Below are 24,089 nucleotides of genomic sequence, written 5' to 3' on the forward strand. Positions count from 1 at the left end.
TTCACCAACTTGTCTATGTCCTTTTGAATTTCTACACTGTCCTCCTCACAGTTTACAACACTCCCAAGCTTTGTATCATCCACAAACTTTGAAATTGTCAAATGCACACCAAGATCTAGATCATTATATATCAGGAAAAGTAAGGGTCCCAATATCGACCCCTGGGGAACTTCACTACAAACCTTCCTCCAGCCCAAAAAATATCCACTGACCGTTACTCTCTGCTTCCTATTTTTCAGCCAATTTTGTTTCCACATTGCTACTGCCCCTTTTATTCCATCAGCAATCACTTTTCTCACAAGTCTGTTGTGTGGTCTTTTGAAAGTCCATGTACACCACTTCAACAGCATTACCCTCATTGACCTTTTCTGTTACCTCTTCAAAAATCTCCAGAAAATTAGTTAAACACGATTTCCCCTTTAGAAATCCATGCTGGCTCTTCCTTACCAACCCATATTTTTCCATGTGACTACTAATTCTATCCTGAACAATTGTTTCTAGAATCTTGCCCATCACTGAAGTTAAACTTACTGGTCTGTAATTGCTGGGCTTATCCTTACAACCTTTTTTGAACAGGGGCGTAATGTTTGCAATTCTCTAGTCCTCTGGCACCAGTCCCGAGTCTAGGGAAGACTGAAAAATTATGAGCAGTGCCCCTGCAATTTCTACTCTCACTTCCTTCAATATCCTTGGATGCATCTCGTCCGGTCCCGCTGTCTTGTCAACTTTAAGTACTTGTTGACCAGCACAGCCACAATTGGCTGAATGGCCTCCTTCCATGTGGTAAATTTCAATGACTCCCTCTCACAGGAGGAAAGCTGGCAGGAAAAGAGTTCCCGAATTTTGATCCGGTGACAGTGAAGGAATGGCGATATCATTCCAAATTTCTAGTCTCAATAATGGTGACCATGACAATGATCATCAGTTGTTGTAAAAACCCATCTGGTTCACTAATGCCCTTTAGGGAAGGAAAGCTACCATCATTACCTGGTCTGGCTTACACGTGACTCCAGATCCACAGCAGTGTGGTTGACACTTAATTGCCCCCTAAAGTGGCCTAGCAAGCCACTCAGTTCAACAGCAATTAGGGATGGGCAGCAAATGCTGATCTCACAACGATGCCCCACATCCCATGAAAGAATAAAAAGAAGCCAGCATGGTGTTTGACTTGGAGGGTAACTTGCAGATGGTGGTGCTCCCATCTGCTGTCCTTCTCCTTTTAGGTGGTAGAGGTCATGGGTTTGGAAGGTACTGTTAAGGGAGACTTGGTAAATTGCTCCAGGTCATGTTGTATATAATACAAACTGCTGCCATTGTGCATCGGTAGTGGAGGGAATGAGAGTTGAAGATAATGAATCAAATGCCAATCAAGCACTGCTTTGAGCTTCTTGAGTGTTGTGGGAGCTGCACTCATCCAGGCAAGTGGAGAGTATTCCATCACACTCCTGACTTGTGCCTTGTAGATGGTGAACAGGCTTTAGGGAGTCAGGAGGTGAATTTCTCATCAGAAAATTCTAAGCCTCTGACCTACTCTTGTAGACAGTATTTATATGGCTGATCCTGTTAAAGTTCTGATTCCAGGATGTGGATGGTGAAAGATTCAACAATGGTAATGCTATTGAAAGTCAAAGGGGGATGGTTAGATTCTCTCTTGTTGGAGATGGTCATTGCTTGACACTTGTGCATGAACACTTGCCAGTTATCAGGCCAAGCCTGGATATTGTTCAGTTCAAACTGCTTTTGGGCATGGGTTGCTTCAGTATCTGAGGAGTCATGAATGGTGCTGAACATTGTGCAATCATCAGCTAACATCACCACTTCTGACCTTATGATGAAAGGAAGGTCATTGATGAAGCAGCTGAAGATGGTTGGGCCTCGGACACTTCCCTGAGGAACTCCTGCAGTGATATCCTGGAACTGAGATAATTGGCCTCTAACAACCACAACCATCTTCATTTGTGCCAAGTATGACTCCAACCAGCGGAGGGATTTCCCCCTGATTCCCATTGACTCCAGTTTTGCTAGGGCTCCTTGATGCCACACTCGGTCAAATATTGCCTTGATGTCAAGGGCAGTCACTCTCACCTCACCTCGGGAGTTCAGCTCTTTTGTCCGTGTTTGGGCCAAGGCTGTAATGAGGTTTGGAGCTGAGTGGCCCTGGCAGAACCCAAACTCAGCATCAGTGAGTAGGTTATTGCCAAGTAAGTGCCACTTTAGGGCACTATTGACGACACCTTCCATCACGTTGCTGATGATCAAGAGTAGACTCATGAGGCGGGAATTGGCCAAATTGAATTTGTCCTGTTTTATGTGGACAGGACTTACTTGGGCAATTTTCCACATTTTCTGGTAGATGCCAGTGCTGTAGCTGTACTGGGACAGCTTAGCTACGAGCACAGCTAGTTCTGGAGCACAGACTTGGATGTTGTCAGTATCCATAGCCTTTGCAATATCCTGTATTTTGCCATCACGTGACGTGAATTGAATTGTCTGAAGACTGGCATCTATAATGGTGAAAACCTCTTGATGATGCCAAGATGGATCATTTGCTCAGCATTTATGCCTGAAGATGGTTGCAAATGCTTCAGCCTTATCTTCTGCACTGATGTGTTGGGTTCCCCCATCACTGAGGATAGGGGTATTTGTGGTACCTCTCCCTCAAGTTAGTTGTTAAATTAGGCAATATCATTCCTGACTAGATGTGGCAGGCCTACAAAACTATTCCTTATTGTGGGATTGGTTAGCTCTACCTATAGCATGCTGCTTCTGCCTAGCATAAGTCAAGTCCAGTGTTGTAGCTTCACCAGCTTGACACCTCATTTTTAGGTAAGCCTGGTGCTGCTCCTGGCATGTTCTTCGACACTCCTCATTGAACCAGGGTTGATTCCCCAGCTTGATGGTAATAGTAGAACGAGGGATATGTCCGGCCATGAGTTTAGAGATTGTGATTGAATACAATTCTGCTGCTGCTAATCCACAGCACCCCATTGATGCCCAGTTTTGAGCTACTAGATCTTTTCCCAGTCCATCCCGTTTAGCACAGTGGTAGTGCCACACTACATGATGGAGGGTGACCTTAGGGTGAAGGTGGGACTTCTTATTCACAAGGACTGTGCGGTGGTCACTTCAGTCAATACTGCAGGACAGATGAATCTGTGACAGATAGATTGGTGAGGACAAGGTCAAGTATATTTTCCCCTCTTGTTGGTTCCTTCATCACCTGCCACACCCAGTCTAGCAGCTATGTCCTTTAGGTTTCAGCCAGCTCGGTCAGTAGTGGGGCAACTGAGCCAGTCTTGGTGATGGACATTGAAGTTCCCCCCAGCCTCCCCCCCTCCGCCAGAGTACATTTTGTGCCATTGTCACCCTCAGTGCTTCTTCCAATTGCTGTTCAACATGGTGAAGTGCTGATTTATCAACTGAGGTGAGGAAATAGGTGGTAATCAGCAGGAAGTTTCCTTGTCCTTGTTTGACCTGATGCCAAGAGACTTCATGGTGTCAGGAGTCAATGCTGAGGACATCCAAGGCCTCTCCCTCCTAATTGTATACCACTGTACCACCACCTCTGGTCGGTCTGACCTGACTGGAATGAAAATGGAGGAGTCTGGGACATTGGCTATAAGGTATGATTTGGTGACTTCACTAGTCTATGGGACAGCTCTCCCAATTTTGGCCCAGGTGTTAGTTAGAGCGAATTTGCAGAGTTGAATGGGTGTGCTTTTGCTGTTTCCAGTGCTTAGATAAATATTAGTCTCTTTCTTATTCGATGATTTTGTAGTGGTTTGGTACAACTGAGTGGCTTGCTTGACTACTTCTGAAAGCACACACCAGTAGACCAGACCAGGCAGGGACCCACAGAGGTTTCCTTCCCTGAAGGGCATTCGTGAACCAATTACTGGTAGTTGAATGATTATTATTAATGAGACCAGCAATTTATTCCAGAATAATTAATTGATTGTAAATTCCCCTCAGCTGCTGCGGTGGGATTTGAACTCATTCCTCTGGACCATTAGTCCGTGCCTCGGGATTATTAGTCCAATAACATTACTGCTATGGCACTGCCCCCCTTATTATCCAATTCCCTTTTAAACGGTGTTACGAGGCAGGATTTTCTGAGGCCTCATGTCACCAGCGGGGCTTCACAAGCAGCTTGGTGGAGCATTTTGGCATTTCCTCTGCAGGGGACAGAGAAGGGTGGTCTGCCTCTGAGCTTTCCCCCTCTGCCGCGGTGACATAACAGAGTTTGGGCATAAAATCCTGGTGAGGCAGGCGAAGCTCTGAGGAAATTCACCCCGCCCCACCCCTGCCCCCACCCCTACCACACTTGCCTCAAAGATCCACATGTGGTAAAGCATTGAAAGAAAGTGCTTTCCTCTTTTTATCCGTGGATGTGGGTGTCACTGCTCGGCCACTTCAGAGGGCAGCTAAGAGTCAGCCACATTGCTGTGGGTCTGGAGTCACATGTAAGCCAGACCAGCTAAGGACGGCAGATTTCCTTCCCCAAAGGATGTTAGTGAAGCAGATGGGGTTTTTACAACAATCAATGATAGTTTTATAGTCACCATTACTGAAACTACCTTTCAATTCCAGATTTATTGAGTTCAAATTCCACCAGCTGCTGTGGTGGGATCTGAACGCACATCCCCAGAGCATTAGCCTGGGCCCGTGTATTCCAGTGGCATTACCACTATGCCATTGCCTCCCCCTGACTTCCCCCAATTTAGTCATTTCACCCAGTACTTGTAGGGTGGCGGGGTTTCCCTTCCCACCATCCAAAGAGTCGGCAGGGACACTGCCTCCCACAGCCATTTAACGCTCCAACGAGCGCTTATTGACTGGAGGCGAGACTTCTGCCCTCACTTGGGAGGAAGTCCCACCTTGGGGGCTGTCAATCTGATTGGCCAGCGGCTGTCCAGTCCCTACAGCGCCAGAAGCTGCGGTGGGCAGGACTGGGACTGCAATCAGTCCCCCAGAGCCTAAGTCCCAGGATTCCAGGAGAAGGTAAGTTTTGGGGATCCCAGGGCAGGGAGGGTCGGGGAAGCCTGGGGTGGGGGTGGAGGGGGTGTGGGCAAAGGGGAATTGGGGTGTGGGAGAGGCTGGGGGTTGGGGAGTGGGGGAGGCTGGGGGTTACTGGACCTGAAGTCGGGGGGGTGGTGGGGCCCGCCGGATGAGGCCTGAACCTGATTTATTTTCAGGCGTTCCCCCATACCCAGGAACCCCTCCCACCAGCCTGAAAATTGAAGCTGGGTGGGAAATGGCCCTTAGGTGGTCAATAATTGACCACTTAACCGCCTCAATTGGGGCAAAGGCAGTGGGGCCCGCTGAGGCCTCACCCACCCCAGCTTGAAATTCCGGAGATATCCGGGCAGGCAGGAACCCAGTGGGGAGCCCATCCGGGAAATTTTACGCTCGCACCCCCACCGCCCCCCCAACCCCCCACTCAACCCTGTCTACAAACCTGCCGGCAGGGAAACGTAAAATTCAGTCATACATTTCATCCCATTTAAATGGAGAGCTGGTTAAGAAAGATAAATTGACTGAAGCAGGCAGATGTGAACATAATGTTGTGAATCCTTTGGTTTGCAGGTGAAGAAATGGATGACAGTTCACCCTATGAACCCAGCAAGAGGGGGTATGACTATGCCAGACTGGCCTCAATAACAGCAGGTGAGTCTCCTACCCAATAAATAAAAAGCTGCTCCAGTGCCCGTGGACATAGCCTTGAGTATTTGATTGGGCCTGTTTAGCAGATCCGACGTGGTGAATGCCAGCAGCACTGAGTTGTACCACTCGCTCGCTCCACCTTACACCATGCTGAGGCAAATATCTCTTTACTGAATTCCTTGGGGCTGGATTCTCAGTCTGGGTTTGGAAACCTGAAGTCAGGTTCAGCTCTGGGCGCGGAGCATGCTCGCCGTCCAGTTATGGATGGTTTATGGTGGGCTTCCGAAGGTGGAGCGGTCGATGAGAGGACTAACACATTGGTAGCCGCACCGGGCCAAGGTGGGAACTGCTAATTCATGATGGCAGGAGAGAAAGAGAAAGAGAGAGACATGCTGCCTCAACATGAAGGTGGTCTTGGAAGCAAAGGTCAGCCATTTTTCATATTTACAAATGCTGAAGCTGTCTCACTGTGATCCATGGGACGGCTAGCAGTCATGGATATGGCCCAACAGCCATGACTGGTGTACTCCATCTGCACCCCCCACCCACACCACCCCCCCCCCCCCCCCACCACTTTTTCCAACATGAGATCATCACGGTTGTCTGACCATGGTCCAGGCCGATGTCTCCTGCCTGCATTACTAACTGAAATCACAGTCGGCGAGGGAAGTAAGGCCCCATTATTGGCCCTAATATCACTCAATTGGCTATTGGCTGCTTGTGTGCAGGTAGCTGTTCCGTTCCCGACTTGGCCTCTTCTAAACTGGCTCGGGCTCCGGATCGTGGTACCGAACTGGCTCCACAGCTGGTGGAGCAAAATTGCGGTGCCGACTCCCTCCAATCCCAACACAAACCTGTCTCTAAAACGCAGCTCCAAGTGTCTATACCAGCACGTTTTTCAGCAGGGGAGGCTGAGTAGAGATCAGGCTCTGGATTCATCTGTTTTGGAGCAGGGGATGGGATGCATTTGGCAGTAAACAGAAAAAATGCATTCTAAAGATACCGCCTCAAGTCCACCAAAAAACCCTTAATAGTTGAGTTCATCCAACAAAATATCAATTCCCTTTAAGGCCCACTGCAAGTCCATTCTATCACATTTAAATAGGGTCAAATGGGCATGGCTAGCCACTTATCATAGAATTGTTATAGCACAGAAGGAGTCCATTTGGCCTGTCATATCTGTGCTGGCTCTCTCCAAGAGCAAATCATCTAGTCCCTTTCTCCCTTGCCTTTTGCCGTAGCCCTCCCTCTCCCCATTTCAAATAATTATCCAGTTCCCTTTTGAATGCCATGATTGAATCTGCCTTCACCACAATCTCAGGCACTGCATTCAGATCTACCCACTCGCTGTGTGAAAAGGTTTTCCTGCATGTCGCCATTGCTTCTTTTGCCAATTTCCTTAAATCTATAACTTCTGGTTCTCAATCTTTGCACCAAAGGGAACAGTTTTTCCCTGTTTACTCTGCCCAGACCCCTCTTTGACTCACTGCCAGTTCATTTCTGCCCCATATCTGCCAGGTCACCCTCAGGTAGCTACCACACTGAGGAGGGCATTGTATGTGCGTCTATGGAAAGTAGCCACTTGCTTCTTTAAGGATTCAGTCATGGCTTTTGCTGCTAACTATACTCCATTCACCTCAGAGTATTGCTTTGACTTCTGATGACATATTTTGATGTTATGAAGAGGAGGAGGATGAACACATGGAAGAAGCCAGATTGAAAGCTCTCAGAGTCAGTCATTCTGAAGGTATCCTTTCACTATACATCACTGCTCATGCACCAGGGTCTACAGAACAGGAAGGGTTCACAGCATGAGGATGGTGCATAAGATGGAGAAGGAGTGGAACAGGGCAGCCAGCTGCTGGAACAAGCACAGCACAAATGAGAGCCAAGGACTTTCAATAGTTTAAGATTGACCTGCCAAATAAAGTCAACACATCTGCCTGCTCCCCATCTTCATCCCTCACAAAATCCCTCACTTCCTAAAAATTCTGACAAAGCCCTTCAGAAGTCCACAATTCCCACGCAATCATCTAACTCACAAGAGTTGAAAGCAGATGCGGAAATGAACTCATAACTATGTGACCAAGATGTCTTTACTTGAAACAACATTCAACAAGAATTATAAACAAAATATGTTCTTTATTTCTGCATCTACTTTTTAACAATATGACTAACCTCCAGCTAACTTGCTCCAGCTCTTAATTTTCTACTTCTAAGAGGTGTTCACTAGGTGTCACGATTGAACTGTGGGTGGCTGGGATGTGTCCCCCCTTGGAGCTTTACATGCCTGAGACGACTCTCAGGAATGACCTTTCTGGTCTTTACAATAGACAGGGTTACCTGATTAAAAACAGAGATAAAAACAAAAAACTGCGGATGCTGGAAATCCAAAACAAAAACAGAATTACCTGGAAAAACTCAGCAGGTCTGGCAGCATCTGGCAGCAGTGCTTCCTTGGATTCGTCTAGTTCTGTTGAAGGGTCATGAGGACTTGAAACGTCAACTCTTCTCTGCCGATGCTGCCAGACCTGCTGAATTTTTCCAGGTAATTCTGTTTTTGTTTAGGGTTACCTGATTCTTGCCTGAAGCTCTCCCATGTGAAGGTATTGGGAGGGAATTTAAGCAAGTGGGCTCACTGGCACTCTGTGGAGACACCATTACTTCTGTGCCTACTCCTTGAAGCTGGGAAAATACTCAGAGGTGCTACAGACCAAATAGTCCTGGTGAGGTCTTGGAAGCTCTGTGAAGGCGCGCTGTATAAAACATCTAACTTAAGCATTGGTAGGTTCTACTCCAAGGGACATCAATGTCCTTAGACAACCAATGACAAACCTGTCTAATTCCTTGTGAGGGTTATCTGCACACAAAGGTTCCAGGACACAGTTGGCAAGAACATGGCACAGCTTTTGGAAGTGCCCTCGGGTTCCTTGGGAGTGGCTGGCCTCTTCCTCCAAGGCAATTAAAAAAAGAGAGGTGTTTGTTTAGCTGTGCATGCAGCAAAACCTGTCCTTGAAGAATTGCTATAACAATTTTATGATTTTAGCAACCTTCTCTTGCCACTTAACCTCCAACCTCACCCTCTCCTATCCATCTGATAATTTCATCTCCTGGTTGTCCTTCAATGGCCTTTTCTCCTGTACGGGGAGAAAAGACAATGTTACACACCAGTGAGTGGCAAGAAGACTTGTCCTGTATGATGTCATTAAAAGTCCATGTATTTCAAACATCTGGCTAACTTAGCACAACCAGAGTTTGAAATATTTGTACTTTTAATTATTTTCCTTATAAATGAGCTTTGTCAGCTTTATGGCAGAGATTTCAGAGAAGGACAGGCACTGGGAGAGTCCTCAGTTGTGCCACCATGTTAGCTGCCAGATGGAAGGACCATGGCACCAGACTTACCTGAGGCTGCCTGTATACAAATCCATTAAGACACATTGCAAGGTAACTATGTCCCCTTTAAGAAAAAGATGATCCACTAATTCTCAGTAAAACTAATTCTCAGAGTTATACTCTAGTCTCTCTTTAAAGATCCTGAGTATTGATTGCCAATAGCTGATCTGATGTTCCATTATTTAGTCCGATATTTTCGGGACAATTTCTTAGAGCAGCACCTGCTAGAGCCAACCAGATAGTAGGTTATTCTAGATCTGACAATGTGCAGTGAGACAGGACTAATTAATTACCTCATTGTAAATGAGTGCCTAGGTAGCAGTGATCATAACATGATTGAATTTCGCATTCAGTTCGAGGGAGAGAAGGGTGGGTCTAAGACTAACTTTTTGAACTTAAATAAGGGCAGTTATGAGTGTATGAAGAACATAGAAAGATAGGAGCAGGAGCAGGTCATTTGGCCATTGAACCTCCTCTGCCATTCAAACAGATCATGTCTGATCATCTATATCTATACCTGTTTTTCCCCACTATTTCCATATCCCTTGATGTCATTAATGTCCAGAAATCTGTCGATTTCTCTCTTGAACATGCTCAATCGCAGCCCTCTGAGGTAGAGAATGCCAAAGATTTACCACCCTCTGAGTGAAGAAATTCCTCCTCATTGCAGTCTTAAATGGCTTGCCCCTTATTCTGAGACTGTGTCCCCTAGTTTTAGACTCACCAGCCAGGGGAAACATCCTATCTACATCTACCGTGTCAGGATTTTGTAAGTTGCAATGAGATCACTTCTCCATTGTGTGAACTTTGGAGAATACAGGTCGTTTCCTCAATCACTCCTCATAAGAGAATCTCGCCATCCCAGGGATTAGTCTGGTGAACCTTGGTTGCACTCCCTCTATGGCAAGTTTATCCTTCCTTTGATAGACAGAGTTGGGTAAAGTGAACAGGGAAATTAAGTTAAGTGATAGGTCAGTAGAGAAGTAGTGGCAGACATTTAAGCAGATATTTTGTAAGACTCAGCAAAGATACATTCCAGTGAGAAAGACTCTAGGGGAAGGATGTACCGTCCGTGACTAACTAAAGAAGTTAACGATCACATTGAAAGAAGAAACATATAATTCCGCAAAGATTTAGTGGCAGGTTCAAAGATTGGACAGAATATAAAAAACAGCAAAGAATGGCTAAAAAAAAGGAGGTTGAAAATAGAGTAGGACAAAAAGCTAGCTAGAAATATAAAAAAAACAGGTAGTAAGAGTTTCTATAGATATTTAAAAAGGAAATGAGTAAGTAGAGTGAACTACTGGTCCTCTGCAGAATGAGTCTGGTTAATAATAGGAAATACGGAAATGGCGGATGAATTGAATAGATATTTTGCATCTGTCTTCGCTCTAGAGGATACAAATAACATCCCAGAAATAATTGTGCATCAAGAGGTGAAAGGGAGGGAGGAGCTTAAAACAATTACAATCACCAGGGAAAAAGCACTGAGAAACTTATTATAACTAAAAGCTGACAAGTCTCCAGGTCCTGATGGACTTCATCCAAGCGTCTTAAAAGAAGTGGCTGCTGAGATAGTAGATGCATCAGTTTTAATTTTCCAAAATTCCCTAGATTCTGAAAAGAATTTTCCCATCAGATGGGAAAATATCAAATGTGACTCTTCAATTCAAGACAGGAGGGAGACAGAAAGCAGGAAAGTACAGGCCATTAGCTTAACATTTGTTATGGGGGAAAAGCTGGAATTTATTACTAAAGAGGTTATAGCAGGGCAGTTAGAAAATCTCAGTGCAATCAGGCAGAGTCAACATGGTTTTATGAAAGGGAAATCATGTTTGATCAGTTTGTTACAGTTCTTTGTGTTATGATCCCAGCTGATGTTACTACTGGGCAAGTCCGGCCGCAGAGTGGAACCCAGCTTGATAGATCCTGACTTTTTTTAAAGTAGGTGGAGAGTGGCTACTTAACAGAGTCACAGGAGTCAGCTGATGAACTTTTAACAAAAGGATAAAACATTTATTAAACAAGAAAAGATAAACTATATTACAATACTCCTTCACCCACATTTATACCTTTTACAGATAAATACAGATTTGTAAGGATAATACAAGCTACAAAAGCTATCTTATGCTCTAATGTTCACAGTAAATACACAGCTCATGTAAACCAATAGGTGATCTGTGGTCAGAAACACCACACTCTGAAACCAAGTGACAGCTGCCGCCCCAGCCACCTCAACTCCCACCAGACACTTGTCACACTGTGGCCAACCGGTCTCACTTAACTCTGTCTTTCATATGAGGGTTTCCAATCACCATTTTCCAAGAACTCGCTTTGGAATCTTCTCCCAAACTGACGCTTTCTCTCAGACACCTACCACAAGGATCCACCTCCAGGTTTTTGAACTCTCCTTCCAATGTTCCTCTCCCCACATGCCACTGCATTCAAGCTTTCTTCCACGCACTCTCTCCCTGACTCAGCCATGCCAACAGAACACCACGACTTCACATGCCCATGGTAAAGATTTACAGACCTTCGACTGTCTCCTTGGATCTTCTGGCTTCTCGCACGCCTATATAACTTCAAATATGCGTCCTGTCCTTTAAGCTTGAAGCTTGGATCCTTCCCCTCTGCTCCTTACTTTCACTTCCACAGAACAAGACCTTTTCCAGCTTCCTGTCCTTGTCTTTTGGCTAGACTGTCTTCTTGAGACCTTTCCTGTTCCACTCCCCTGGACTTGGGGACTTTCTTCTTTAGTTTCTGCAGTTTCTTCTCCTGTCCTGCTTCTCCTGGCAGCTGTCTTCAACTTTAGTTTGGGACTTGCTATCTGTCCCTCTGCTATTCAGCCTCTCTGGAATCCTGGCTTCAACTGAACTGAAACTGCCTTTTTTAGGGGGGGGTGTGTGTGTGTGTGTCTGGCCTCTATCTCTGGACTCCTGTTGCTAGGCAACAGCAAAGCTTTGCTGCAGTTGTGCAGGGTTTTGGTGAGACCACATCTAGGCAACTTTCTATAGTTTCGGTCTCCTTAAAAAAAGACGTAGTTGCATTAGAAACAGTTCAGAGAAGGTTCACTTGACTGGTTCCTGGAATGATGGTGTTATCCTATGAGTAAAGATTGGACAGGTTGGGCCTATATCCATTGGAGTTTAGAAGAATGAGTGGTGACCTTATTGAAACATATAAGATCCTGCAGGGCCTTGATAGGTGAATGCTGAAAGGATGTTTCCCTTTATGGGAGAGACTAGAACTAAGGGAGATGGTTTAAAAATAAGTGGCCCCCCAATTAAGACAGAGATGAGGAGATTTTCTTTCTCTCAGAGAGTCCTGAGTCTGTGGAACTCGCTTCCCCAGTGTTTTTCTACTTTTGTTTAACTTCTTTTTAAGAGTCGTAAAATCTTCATTAAAAGGCAGGCACCTTTTAAAGTGAAACTAAAAACAACCTCACCTTTTCTTAACACACAAATACAGAAAGACAAATTAAACTTAAAGCTAAAACTTAAACCTAAAAATATATCTTATTCCTAACATACCCAAATACACATATAACTTACTTAAACTATCTCTATTTCCTTACATTTGAGTAAGTAACAAGCAACATGGATAAAGTGGAACCAGTGGATATGCTGTACTTAGATTTCCAGGAGGCATTTGGCAAGGTGCCACATCAAAGGTTACTAAACAAAGTAAGAGCTCATGGTGTAGGAGCTAACATATCAGCATCGATAGAGGATAGGTTAGCTAACAGGAAACTAAGAGTAGGCATAAATGGCACATTTTCAGGTTAGCAAGATGCAGCAGTGGAAAGCCTCAATAATCAGTGCTGTGGCCATAACTATTTACAAGCTATATTAATTAATGGCTTGCTGATGTATCGAATGTATGGTTGCCACATTTGCTGATGACATAAGATGGGTAGGTAAGGAAGTTATGAAGAGGACATAAGGAGTCTGCAAAGAGATATAGATAGGTTAAGTGGGTGGGTGAAAATTTGACAGATGGAGTATAATATGGGAAAATGTGAACTTGTCCATTTTGGCAGGAAGAATAAAAAAGCAGCAAATTATTTAGATGGGGAAAGATGCAGAACTATGAGGTACAAAGGGATCCAGGTGTCCTGGTACATGTATCACAAAAAGTTAGTATGCAGGTACAGCAAGGGATTAGGAAGGCAAATGGAATATTGTCATTTTATTGCAAGAGGATTGGAATGTAAAAGTAGGAATGTTTTGCCACAGTTGTATTGGGTTTTAGTGACACCACATCCAGAGAACTTTTTATAGTTTCAGTCTCCTTATTTAAGAAAGGACATAATTGCATTGGAAGCAGTTCAGAGAAGGTTCACTCAACTAATTCCTGGAATGAGTAAAGATTGGACAGGTTGGGCCTGTATCCATTGGTGTTTAGCAGAATGAGAGGTGACCTTATTGAAAAATATAGGGGAGAATTTTCTCCTCATTGGGGGGTTGGACGGGAGTGGACACGGGTGGGTGTGCAGCCGATCGCCGCCCATGATCGACTGCGTGCTGCCATTTTGTGTGGGCTGGCTAATTAAGGCTCGCCCAGCGTGACGTGCACCCAGTAGCGCTGTGCACTCCCTGTGAGGGAGGGGGGGGGGAGAGTCGGGGCCTGCACTCTTTCACACATGCGCGCAAAAGAGCGCAGAAGTCTCCCTGAGGCAGATTAGTTTGAATTTCAAAAATTTTAATGAAGAAAAAAATAATTTTTAAGACATGTCCCCTCATGTGACAGTGTCACATGAACTGGGACATGGCAATGAATTTTATTAAAAATTTTTAGTAAACTTTAAAAACCTTCATGAAACCTCATCCCACCCGTGGATGAGGTTTCATGATAAATGTGAAGGCCGTCTGGGCTCTTCACCTGCCCGCCAACCTAAATGTTGGAAGGGCAGCTCAGTTAATTATTTTAATTGGTTTTTAAATGCCTTAATAGGCCTTTGACAGTTCGGCGGGCATGCAGCTGACTCCGGTGCACGCCCGCCGAACTGAGGATCTGAACGACGCGCAGTGACATTGGGATGTATGCCCGACGTCACCACGTGTCATTTAACGGGTCACCGACCCGAAGATTCTTGCCATAAGATCCTGAAGGGACTTGATAGGGTGAATGCTGAAAAGATGGTTCCCTTTGTGGGAGAGACTAGAACTAAGTGACACAGTTTAAAAATAAGTGGATGAGAAGAATTTTTTTCTCTCAGAGGGTCCTGGTCTGTGGAACTCTTCTGCAGACAGTGGTGGAGGTAGGGTGATTGCATATTTTTAAGGCTGAATTGGATAGATTCTCAATTGATAAAGGAGGCAAAGGGTTAAGGGGTAGGAAGGAAAGTGAAGTTGAGGCCACAATCAGATCAGCCACGATATAATTGAGTGGTGGAGCCGGCTGGAGGGGCTGAATGGCCTACTCCTGCTCCTAATACATATGTTCAAATATTCGTATATTGCCCTAAGAAAGCTCCAGACTTCTCCTCTGGCCTCCTGACTTTGAAATTGTCACTTAGCATTGGGGAAATGAATGGAGAGACAAGTTGCTCTTCCTTTGTCTTGTCTACAGGCATCTAAAGTCCAGATTTGGGCTTCTTGATTCTTGATTCATCAAAACTTCTCTCCTGCAGCAGCTAATAACAAAAAACATAAATTAAACGTTCATTCATCTTCATGCTGGTTGTGGAATCTTGCTGTGCTCAACATGGCTGCCATGTTGTAACAAAAGTGACGCCAGTTCAGAGCAATTCACGGCATTTTTGGGATGTTTCTAATAGAGTCGGTCAGATGTCGCATAAGTCCAAGTCTTTCTCTGTCAATGTAAATGTCATCATCCACTGCGGAACTTGGTTTCTCTATCAATGTAAGGTTGCTGTCTCTGCGGTATGTGCTCTGATTGTTAGCTATTGTCACCTCAATTAGCACAAGGTCTATAGGAAGGTTCAATGTTTGTCCAATTGGTTTCACAGGATCTGACATTGGCATCACACGGGCCAACCGCTGCCTGGACGCAGCCAAAGCCTGCAACGTGGACGAGTCATGCCAGAAGTTACGGACGGAGTACGTCTCCTCCTGCATCAAGCGCTCCAGCAAGTCTGAGACCTGCAACCACCCCAAGTGCCACAAAGCCCTCCGCAAGTTCTTCGACCGTGTGCCCGTCGAGTTCACGCACGAGCTGCTCTTCTGCCCCTGCGAGGACACGGCGTGCGCGGAGCGCAGAAGGCAAACCATCGTCCCGTCGTGTTCCTATTACGTTAAGGAGAAGCAGAACTGCTTGACATTGCTGGAGTCATGCAAAATGAATGTTGTTTGCAGGTAAAGAGATTGGAGCGTGCGGACCAGCTGCCTCAGTGAGTTGACACACACACACACACACACACACACACACACACACACACACACACACACACACACACACACACACACACACACACACACACACACACACACACACACACAGTGACTTTGTGAAATAGTCCAAACGAGTTGGCAACCTGTTTTACATCCATTTGGCTTCAGTGGAAATAAAAAAACTGTATAAGGGGGTGGTTGTTTTACACTATCGCTTCCCCCAGCTCCCCCCTGCTGATTCTTTGCCCAGAGGATCAGAGTTTGAATGGTTAGAAGGGTTTAAGATCTCCTGTCTCGGCCAGCTGGTTAGGTTTCTACATGAAACAAGGTTAGTACAATGTCAACAAAGCTCCCAGGAGAAGCATAAAACTGTCCCTAATTTGGCATTAAATTGATATCCTATTTGAAACAGACACGAGTGTGGGAAATACAAAATTTCACGCTAATGCAGTAAGGGGTGTTCTATCAAAGCTGGAACTAAAGCGTGTTGCAGGGAAATACTGAGTTTCAAATTGCATACAATTTTTGCTAAACCTGACCGTATGTGCTTGCCGTTGATCCTAGGTACCAGTGTTGGCAACTCTCACTTTAGTAAACAAGTAGATTAAATATCTCGCCCCCACTCGCTGACTGGAAAAAGCTGCCCCTACATTCTGTTGTTCACTCTCAGCTAGCGAGGTGAACTAAGATGCAATTTTCTAGCCCTGTACTGTCAGTAGTATCATTTTTGTAATAAGCAGGCTTCTTTTTCTCATGTTAATTATTCCTGCCTTTCCTCATCTCCAGAAGATATTGATTTTGCCTGGCAGGTTTCCACAGGGGTGAGAAACCATGTTCACACCAAGTTGTTGGGAGGCCATTATCCATTGTGAGGGGTTGGAGGACACCATAGCAAAACCAATCCAGTGTTCTCTTGATTTACACATATGCAAATATTAGATTTTATTAGATTTAGGGATTGTGGCATTGCAAAAGAGTCATTGATCAGTGGGTCGCATCCTTCACCTTGTTACTAACATCACTGGGAGTAATAGTGTTTTAGAAGCTTCCGTCAGCTCTGTTTTTGGTATTCCCTCTGTATAACCATGAGGAATCCTGTACATTTTTTCACTGTTAGCTTACTTATGAGGTAGATTCCCTGAAGTCCAGTGTAGCAGGCCCAGATCTAATGACTAGTATCAAACTATATAGCAGCAGAAGAGAAAAACAGATGCCCTTCATTGTGCTAATTGCTACTTCAGCCTCTAGAGCAATTGCATCATTAACTAATACGAACGTACAAATTAGGTACAGGAGTAGGCCACTGGGCCCCTTGAGCCTGCTCTGCCGTTCAATAAGATCATGGCTGATCTGATTGTAATCTCAACTCCACATTCCTGCCTACCTCCATAACCTTTCACCTCCTTGCTTATCAAGAATCTATCCACTTCTGCCTTAAAAATATTCAAAGATTTTGCTTCCACTGCCTTTTGAGGGAGAGAGTTCCAAAGACTCATAACCCTCAGAGAGAATGAAATTTCTCCTCATCTCTGTCTTAAATGGGCGCACCCTTACTTTGAAACAGTGACCCCTAGTACAAGATTCTCCCACAAGAGGGAACATCCTCTCCACATCAACCCTGCCTAGACCGCTCAGGACCTTATAAGTCTCAATCAAGTCACCTCTTACTCTTCTAAACTCCAGCAGATACAGGCCTAGTCTATCCAATCTTTCCTCGTAAAACAACCCGCCCAAACCAGGTATTAGTCTAGTAAACCTTCTCTGAACTGCTTTTAGAGAGTAATGGTCAATGAACATTTTTTGGGCTGGAGAAAGGTTTGTAGTAGAGTTCCCCAGGGTCAGTATTGGGACCCTTGCTTTTCCTGATATATATTAATTATCTAGATCTTGGTGTGCAGGGACAATTTCAAAATTTGTGGATGATACAAAGCTTGGGAGTGTTGTGAACTGTGAGGAGGATGATGTGGAGCTTCAAGAGGACATAGACAAGTTGGTGGAGTGGGCAGATAGGTGGCAGATGAAGTTCAATGCAGAGAAGTGTGTGGTGATGCATTTTGGAAGGAAAAACGTGGACAGACAATATAAAATGAGGGGTGAAATTTTGAAGGGGGCGCAGGAGCAGAAAGGCTTTGGTGTATATGTGCATAGATCATTGAAGGTGGTGGGACAGGTGGAGAGAGTAGTTAATAAAGCATATAGTATCCTGGGCTTTATTAATAGGGGCACAGAGTATGAGAGCAGGGAGGTTATGCTGAATTTATATAAGGCATTCATTAGACCTCAGCTGGAATATTGTCCACAGTTCTAGACACCATATTATAGGAAGGAGATGAACACATTGGAGCGAGTGCAGAAGAGATTTACAAGAATGGTGGCAGGGATGAGAAATTTCAGCTATGAGGACAGATTGGAAAGGTTGGGACTGTTCTCCTTGGAGAGAAGAAGGCTGAGAGGAGACTTGATAGAGATGTTTAAAATCATGAGAGGGCTGGACCGAGTAGATAGGAAGAAGCTGTTCCCATTCATAAAAGGATCAAGAACGAGAGGGCACAGATTTAAATTGATTTGCAAAAGAAGCAAGTGTGATGTGACAAAAATCTTTTTCACACAACGAGTGGTTTGGGCCTAGAATGCATTGCCTGGAAGTGTGGTGGAGGCAAGTTCAATTGAGGTATTCAAGAGGACATTAGATGATTATTTGAATAGAAACAAGGTACAAGGGTACAGGGAAAAGGCAGGGCAATGGCACAAGGTCATAATGCTCATTTGGAGAGCCGAATGGCCTCCTTTTGGGCCATTAAGATTCTGTGAGACAACATTTGCCAGGTCTTTGCCCACTCGCCTAACCTAACTATATCACTTTGTTGCCTCTTTGTGTCGTCTTCATGTCTTACTATCTTACCTAATTCTGTGTCATCAGCAAATTGAGCATCCATACCTTTGGTCCCTTCATCCAAGTCATTGGGACCCCAGTACTGATCCCTGTGGCACATCACTGATTACATCTTGCCAACCAGAAAAAGACCCATTTATACCTACCCACTGTTTCCTGTTAAATAGTCAATCTTCTATCCATGCCAATGTTATCCTTACACGATGAACTTTAATTTTTTGCAATAGCATTTAATCTAAATACACTACATCTACCAGTTACTTCTTCAAAAAACTCCAATTGATTGGATAAACATGATCTCCCCTTCACAAAACCATGTTGACTCTGCCTGATTGCCCTGAATTGTTCTAAGTGCCCTGCTATAACATCTTTAATAATAGCTTCTAACATTTTCCCCATCACATATATTAAACTAACTGGCCTGTAATTTCCTGCTTTCTGTCTCCCCCACTTTTTGAATGAAGGAGTTACATTTGCTATTTCAAATCAAATGGAATTTGATTGGTAAGGGGATCAAAGGTTACGGGGAGAAGGTGGGAGAAAGGGGTTGAGAAACTTATCAGCCATGATTGAATGGCGGAGCAGACTTGATGGGCCGAATGGCCTAATTTCTGCTCCTATGTCTTATGGTCTTACGGAACCTTCTCCGAATCTAGGGAATTTTGGAAAATTAAAACCAATACATCAACTATCTCATTAACCATTTGTTTTAAGACCCTAGGATGAAGTCCATACGGACCTGAGAACTTGTCAGCCTGCAGGTTCAACAATTTTTCTCTGTACCACTTCCCTAGTGACTGCAATTTTCCTGAGTTCCTTTCTCCCTTCCATTTCCTGATTTACAGTTATCTCTGAGATGTTACGTGTATCCTCTATTGTGAAGACCAATGCAAAACGCCAGTTCAGTTCATCTGCCATTTCCCCTTTTTCATTATTAACTCCCTAGACACACTTTCTATAGGACCAACGCTCACTTTGTTAACTCTTTTCTTTTTTAAATGACTATAGAAACTCTTACTACCTGTCTTTATATTACTAGCTAGCATTGTCGCATACTCTAATTTTTTCTTCCTTATCAACCTTTTGGTCATTCTTTGCTGTATTTTATATTCTGCCCAATCTTCTGACCTGCCACCCATCTTTGTGCAATTATATGCTTTTTCTTTAAGTTTGATACCATTTTTAACTTTTTCGTTAACCACAGGTGGGGAGTCCTCCCCTTGGAATTTTTCTTTCTCGTTGGAATGTATCTATTCTATATATTCTGAAATGTCCCCTTAAATGTCTGCCATTGCATCTCTATTAACTTATCCCTTAACCTAACTTTCCAGTTCACTTCAGCAACCCTGTTTTTATTCCCTCATAATTGCTCTTATTTAAGTTTAAAATACTAGTCTTAGAACCATCCTTCTCTCCCTCAAATTGAATGCCAAATTAAATCATATTATGATCGTTGCTACCTAGGGGCACCTTCACTATGAGGTCATTAATTAATCCTATCTTGTTGCAGAATATCAGGTCTAAAATAGCCTGCTCTCTGGTTGACACCAGAAAGTGCTGTTCTGAGAAACTATCCAAAAAACATTCTACAAATTCCTCATCTATGCTACCTGTGCTCATCTAATTTTCCCAGTCTATATGCAGATTAAAATCCCCCATGAGTATCGCCGTTTCTGACAACCTCCCTTATATCTTATACACCATGCTACCAGATGGTTACTGTTAGGGGGCCTGTACACTACTCCCACAAGTGACTTCTTGCCATTATCATTTCACATCTCTACATCCGTTTCTACATCCTGGTTTCCTGAACTTAGGCCATACCTCTCTACTGTGCTAATGCTATCATTAACAGAGCCACCCCTCCACCTTATCCTAGCTTCCTGACCTTCCTAAATGTCACGTACCCTCAATATTCAGGAACCATTCAATGTCAGCCTGCAACGTGTCTCTGTAATGGCTATCAGATTGTACTTACTTATATCTATTTGTGCTTTCAGTTCATCTGTTTTGTTTACAATGCTGCATGCATTCAGATACAGAGCCTTTAGTTTTGTCTTTTTATTATCTTGTAACGTCTAGCCTTATCTGCTGATTTACCCTTAGCTTTGTACTCTATGTACTCTCTGTCTCTTCCTGTCACAGTCTGTTTATCACTTCCCACAATATCTTTCTACCTTGCCTTTGCTCTATTCTTTGATTTACCACATCTTCCTAAATTGATCCTACTATTTGCAGGATCGGGCAATCCAAAGTCGTCTTCAGTGGTGCATACGTTTTGTTTTTCCCCCTTACTTTCTCCTATTCATTACTGTCAGATGTCAAAAGTAAAAGAGCAAGGCTTTGCCAAGATGCTGACAAGGTGAAAAGAAGTGGAAATGGGAAGGTGGGACAAATCTAAAAGGTCAAAATCAGTTGAGGCCATGCCTTGGTTTGTAGAAAAGAGGATTAAAAGAGATGAGAAATACCACAGTTTAGTTTAAAACCCTGTCTACTTCCCTAGCTATGCAGCTCACGAGAACACTGGTCCCAGCACGGTTCAGGTATAGACTGTCCCGACGGTACAGACCTCATCAGTTATAGTAAGATGTTTCTTTCTTATACTTTGACCCATGAATTGCAGTAACATTGGATCCTGTATCTCCCACTTTTTTTTTATTCTTTGAAGGGATGTGGACATCACTGGCAAGGCCAGAATTTGTTGCCCATTACTAATTGCCCTTGAACTTAGTAGCTTACTAGGCCCTTTCAGAGGGCAATTCAGAGTAAACCACATTTCTGTGGCTCTGGAGTCATATGTAGGCCAGATGGGGTAAGGATGGCAGATTTCTTTCCCTAAAAGACATTAGTGACATTAGGGTTTTAATGACAATTAATGATAGTTTCATGGGCACCATTACTGAGACTAGCTTCCAGTTCTTGTTCCCAATTCCATAATTGAGTTACACTATTAATAGCAGCACCCAAATTATGCCTTGTAATGCAAGTAACTTTTCCCCAAGACCTCAAACAGTGGTATTTCTCATCTCTTTTAATCCTCTTTTCTACAAACCAAGGCATGGCCTCACCTGACTTTGACCTTTTAGGTTTGTCCCACCTTCCCATTTCCACTTCTTTTCACCTTGTCAGCATCTTGGCAAAGCCTTGCTCTTTTACTTTTGAAATCTGACAATAATAAATAGGAGAAAGTAAAGGGGAAAAACAAAACGTATGCACCACTGAAGACGACCTTGGATCGCCCGATCCTGCAAATTCCTTGGATATCCTTGTTGCAACTGCTGAATTTTCCGACTGGATAGCGATCAGGATTAGCTTATTTTTCCTCTCTCTCTAGCCCAAGATGTGAAGGCATGCTTGTAGCAGTCCCTACTGCTACCCCAGCTTTGAATCATTCTTCTTCCCCAGGCAACATCCTCAATTATTCGAGGGTCGCCGAACCACAGCTTATGCCATGATTTATACTATGGGGCAGGGTCAGGAGGCAGGCTCCAAGTCTACCTCAGTAGGAACAGGGATTGTGCCCCATGCTTTTGATATTATTCTGAATCAGAATCACATTAGCTGTCTAGCCAACAGAGCTAATACTGCCCCCACCCCCTGCCGACCCCCCCCCCCCACCCCCCTCCCTCCACCACCACCACCCCCACCCTCCCCCCCACCGATCATTAACTTGACAGAAATGGTAGATATTTAATTTTTACCCTATAATCCTACTGCCTTTATCTGACTAGAATTGGCTGGGGATGAATGCTATCACCTGAAGCTAACAATATTGGATCAATAATGAAGTGCTACTACATTCTGGAAATATTAATGTTTGCCTGGCAACAACAACAACAACTTGTATTTATATAGCACCTTTAATGTAGTAAAAAAAAGACCCAAGGTGCTTCACAGGAGCTTCATAAAGCAAAATTTGACACTGACCCACTTTAGGAGATATTAAGGCAAATAGCCAAAAGCTTGGTCAAAGGGATAGATTTTAAGGGGCATCATAGAGGAGGGAAGAGAGATGGAATGGTGTAGGGAGGGAATTCCAGAGCTTAGGGCCTAGGCAAGTGAAGGCACAGCCACCAATGCTGGAACAATTAAAATCAGGGATGCACAAGAAGCTAGAATTAGAGCAGCATAGATGTCAGCAAGTGTTAAAGGGGTTACAAAGATGGGGAGGGTGAGGCCATGAAAGTATTTGAAAACAAGGATGAGAATTTACAAATTGATGCATCGCTTAACTGGAAGCCAATGTAGGTGAGTGAACACAGAGTTGACAGGTGATTTCATTGTGGTATTGTCACTGGACTAGTAATCCAGACACCCAGGGTAATGCTCTGGGCACCTGGGTTCAAATCCCACCATGGAAGATGGTGAAATTTGAAGTCAATAAAAATCTGGAATTAAAAGTCTGATGGTGACCACAAAGCCATTGTTGTAAAAACCCATCTGGTTCACTAATATCCTTTAGGGAAGGAAGGAAATCTGCCGTACTTACCTGGCCTGGCCTACATATGACTCCAGACCCACAGCATTGTGAGTGACTCTTAAATGCCCTCTGAACAAGGGCAATTAGGGATTGGCAATTGATGCTGGCCTAGCCAGCGACACCCACACCTTGTGAATAAATTTAAAAAGGGCTTGGAACGAATAAAGACACAGGCAGTAGAGTTTTCTGAAGAAGTTGTATTCCACTCCACATGTGAATTCTGTCCACAGATGCTGCCAAAGCTGCTGAATAGTTCCAGCATTATCTGTTTTTAGAATTAGTGAGGGAGAAATATTGGCCAGGGCATGGGGGTGGGGGAGGGAGAGAGGTGTGGGATGGGAATGTCCCTAAGTGCAAGGGATATATTGCCTTGGGATCTTTTACAGAGGGCAAACAGAGCCTCAGTTTAATAATTCATCTGAAAGACGGCACCTCTGACAGTGCTGTACTCCCTCAGCTTAGATTTTAATGCTGAAGTCTCTGGAGAAGAACTCAAACGCACAACCTCATGATTCAGAGACGAGAGTGTTACAAACTGAGCCATGGTCACAACCAAAGCAGGCCAATGAGTGAACCACTGATGGGTCACATTGTTCATTCTTATATATAATGTTAATTATTCATATATCCCTTAATATTCAAGATTCACAAAGTTTTTGGGTTGTGTGGAAGGACATCTCCTTCTGGTAAATATCCCCTGCACCCTCTCTAGTGCAATCACATCCTTCCTATAATGCGGAATCCAGAACTGCATGCAATGCTCCAGCTGTGGCCTAACCAGCAGTTTATATAGTTCCAACATAACCTCTCTCCTTTAAATGCTATGCCTCAGCTAATAAAGGCAAGTATCCCATATGCCTTCTTAACCACCTTATCTACCTGTCCTGCTACCTTAAGGGGCCGGTGGACATTCACACCAAGGTCCCTCTGATCCTCGGTACTTCCCAGGTCCTACTATTCATTGTTTATTCCCATGCCTTGTTTTTCCTGCCCAAGTGCATCACCTCACACTTATCCGGATTAAGCCTGCCAGACCACTTAGAACCTCCTCCCTTTCTATGCTAATTTCTTTAATTATATCACAGTCCTTCTGCCTGATTTCCATACCCACTTCGTCCCTCTCACTTGTGAACACCGACACAAAATGTTCATTTAGAACCCTACATACATCTTCCGGCTCCACACAAATTACCACTATGGTCCTTAATGGGCCCTACTCTTTCCCTAGTTATCCTCTCAATGTACTTGTAAAATAACTTTGGATTTTCCTGTATTTTACCTGCCAATGTTTTTTTCATGCCCA

General features: G+C 44.1%; 1 protein-coding gene across 1 annotated transcript in view; it reads left to right on the forward strand.

Moving 5' to 3' along the window:
- The window catches only part of gfra4a (GDNF family receptor alpha 4a), a 163,094-nt gene that overhangs the window by 100,635 nt on the left and 38,370 nt on the right, over positions 1 to 24,089 (forward strand). Inside the window, exons 4-5 of the mRNA XM_041183680.1 lie at positions 5,587 to 5,667; positions 15,032 to 15,377. Of these exons, the coding sequence (XP_041039614.1) occupies positions 5,587 to 5,667; positions 15,032 to 15,377 (427 nt within the window). The remainder of the gene's footprint in view (positions 1 to 5,586; positions 5,668 to 15,031; positions 15,378 to 24,089) is intronic.

This window comes from Carcharodon carcharias, chromosome 1 (genome assembly GCF_017639515.1).
Source record: "Carcharodon carcharias isolate sCarCar2 chromosome 1, sCarCar2.pri, whole genome shotgun sequence".
Taxonomy (NCBI): Eukaryota; Metazoa; Chordata; class Chondrichthyes; order Lamniformes; family Lamnidae; genus Carcharodon; species Carcharodon carcharias.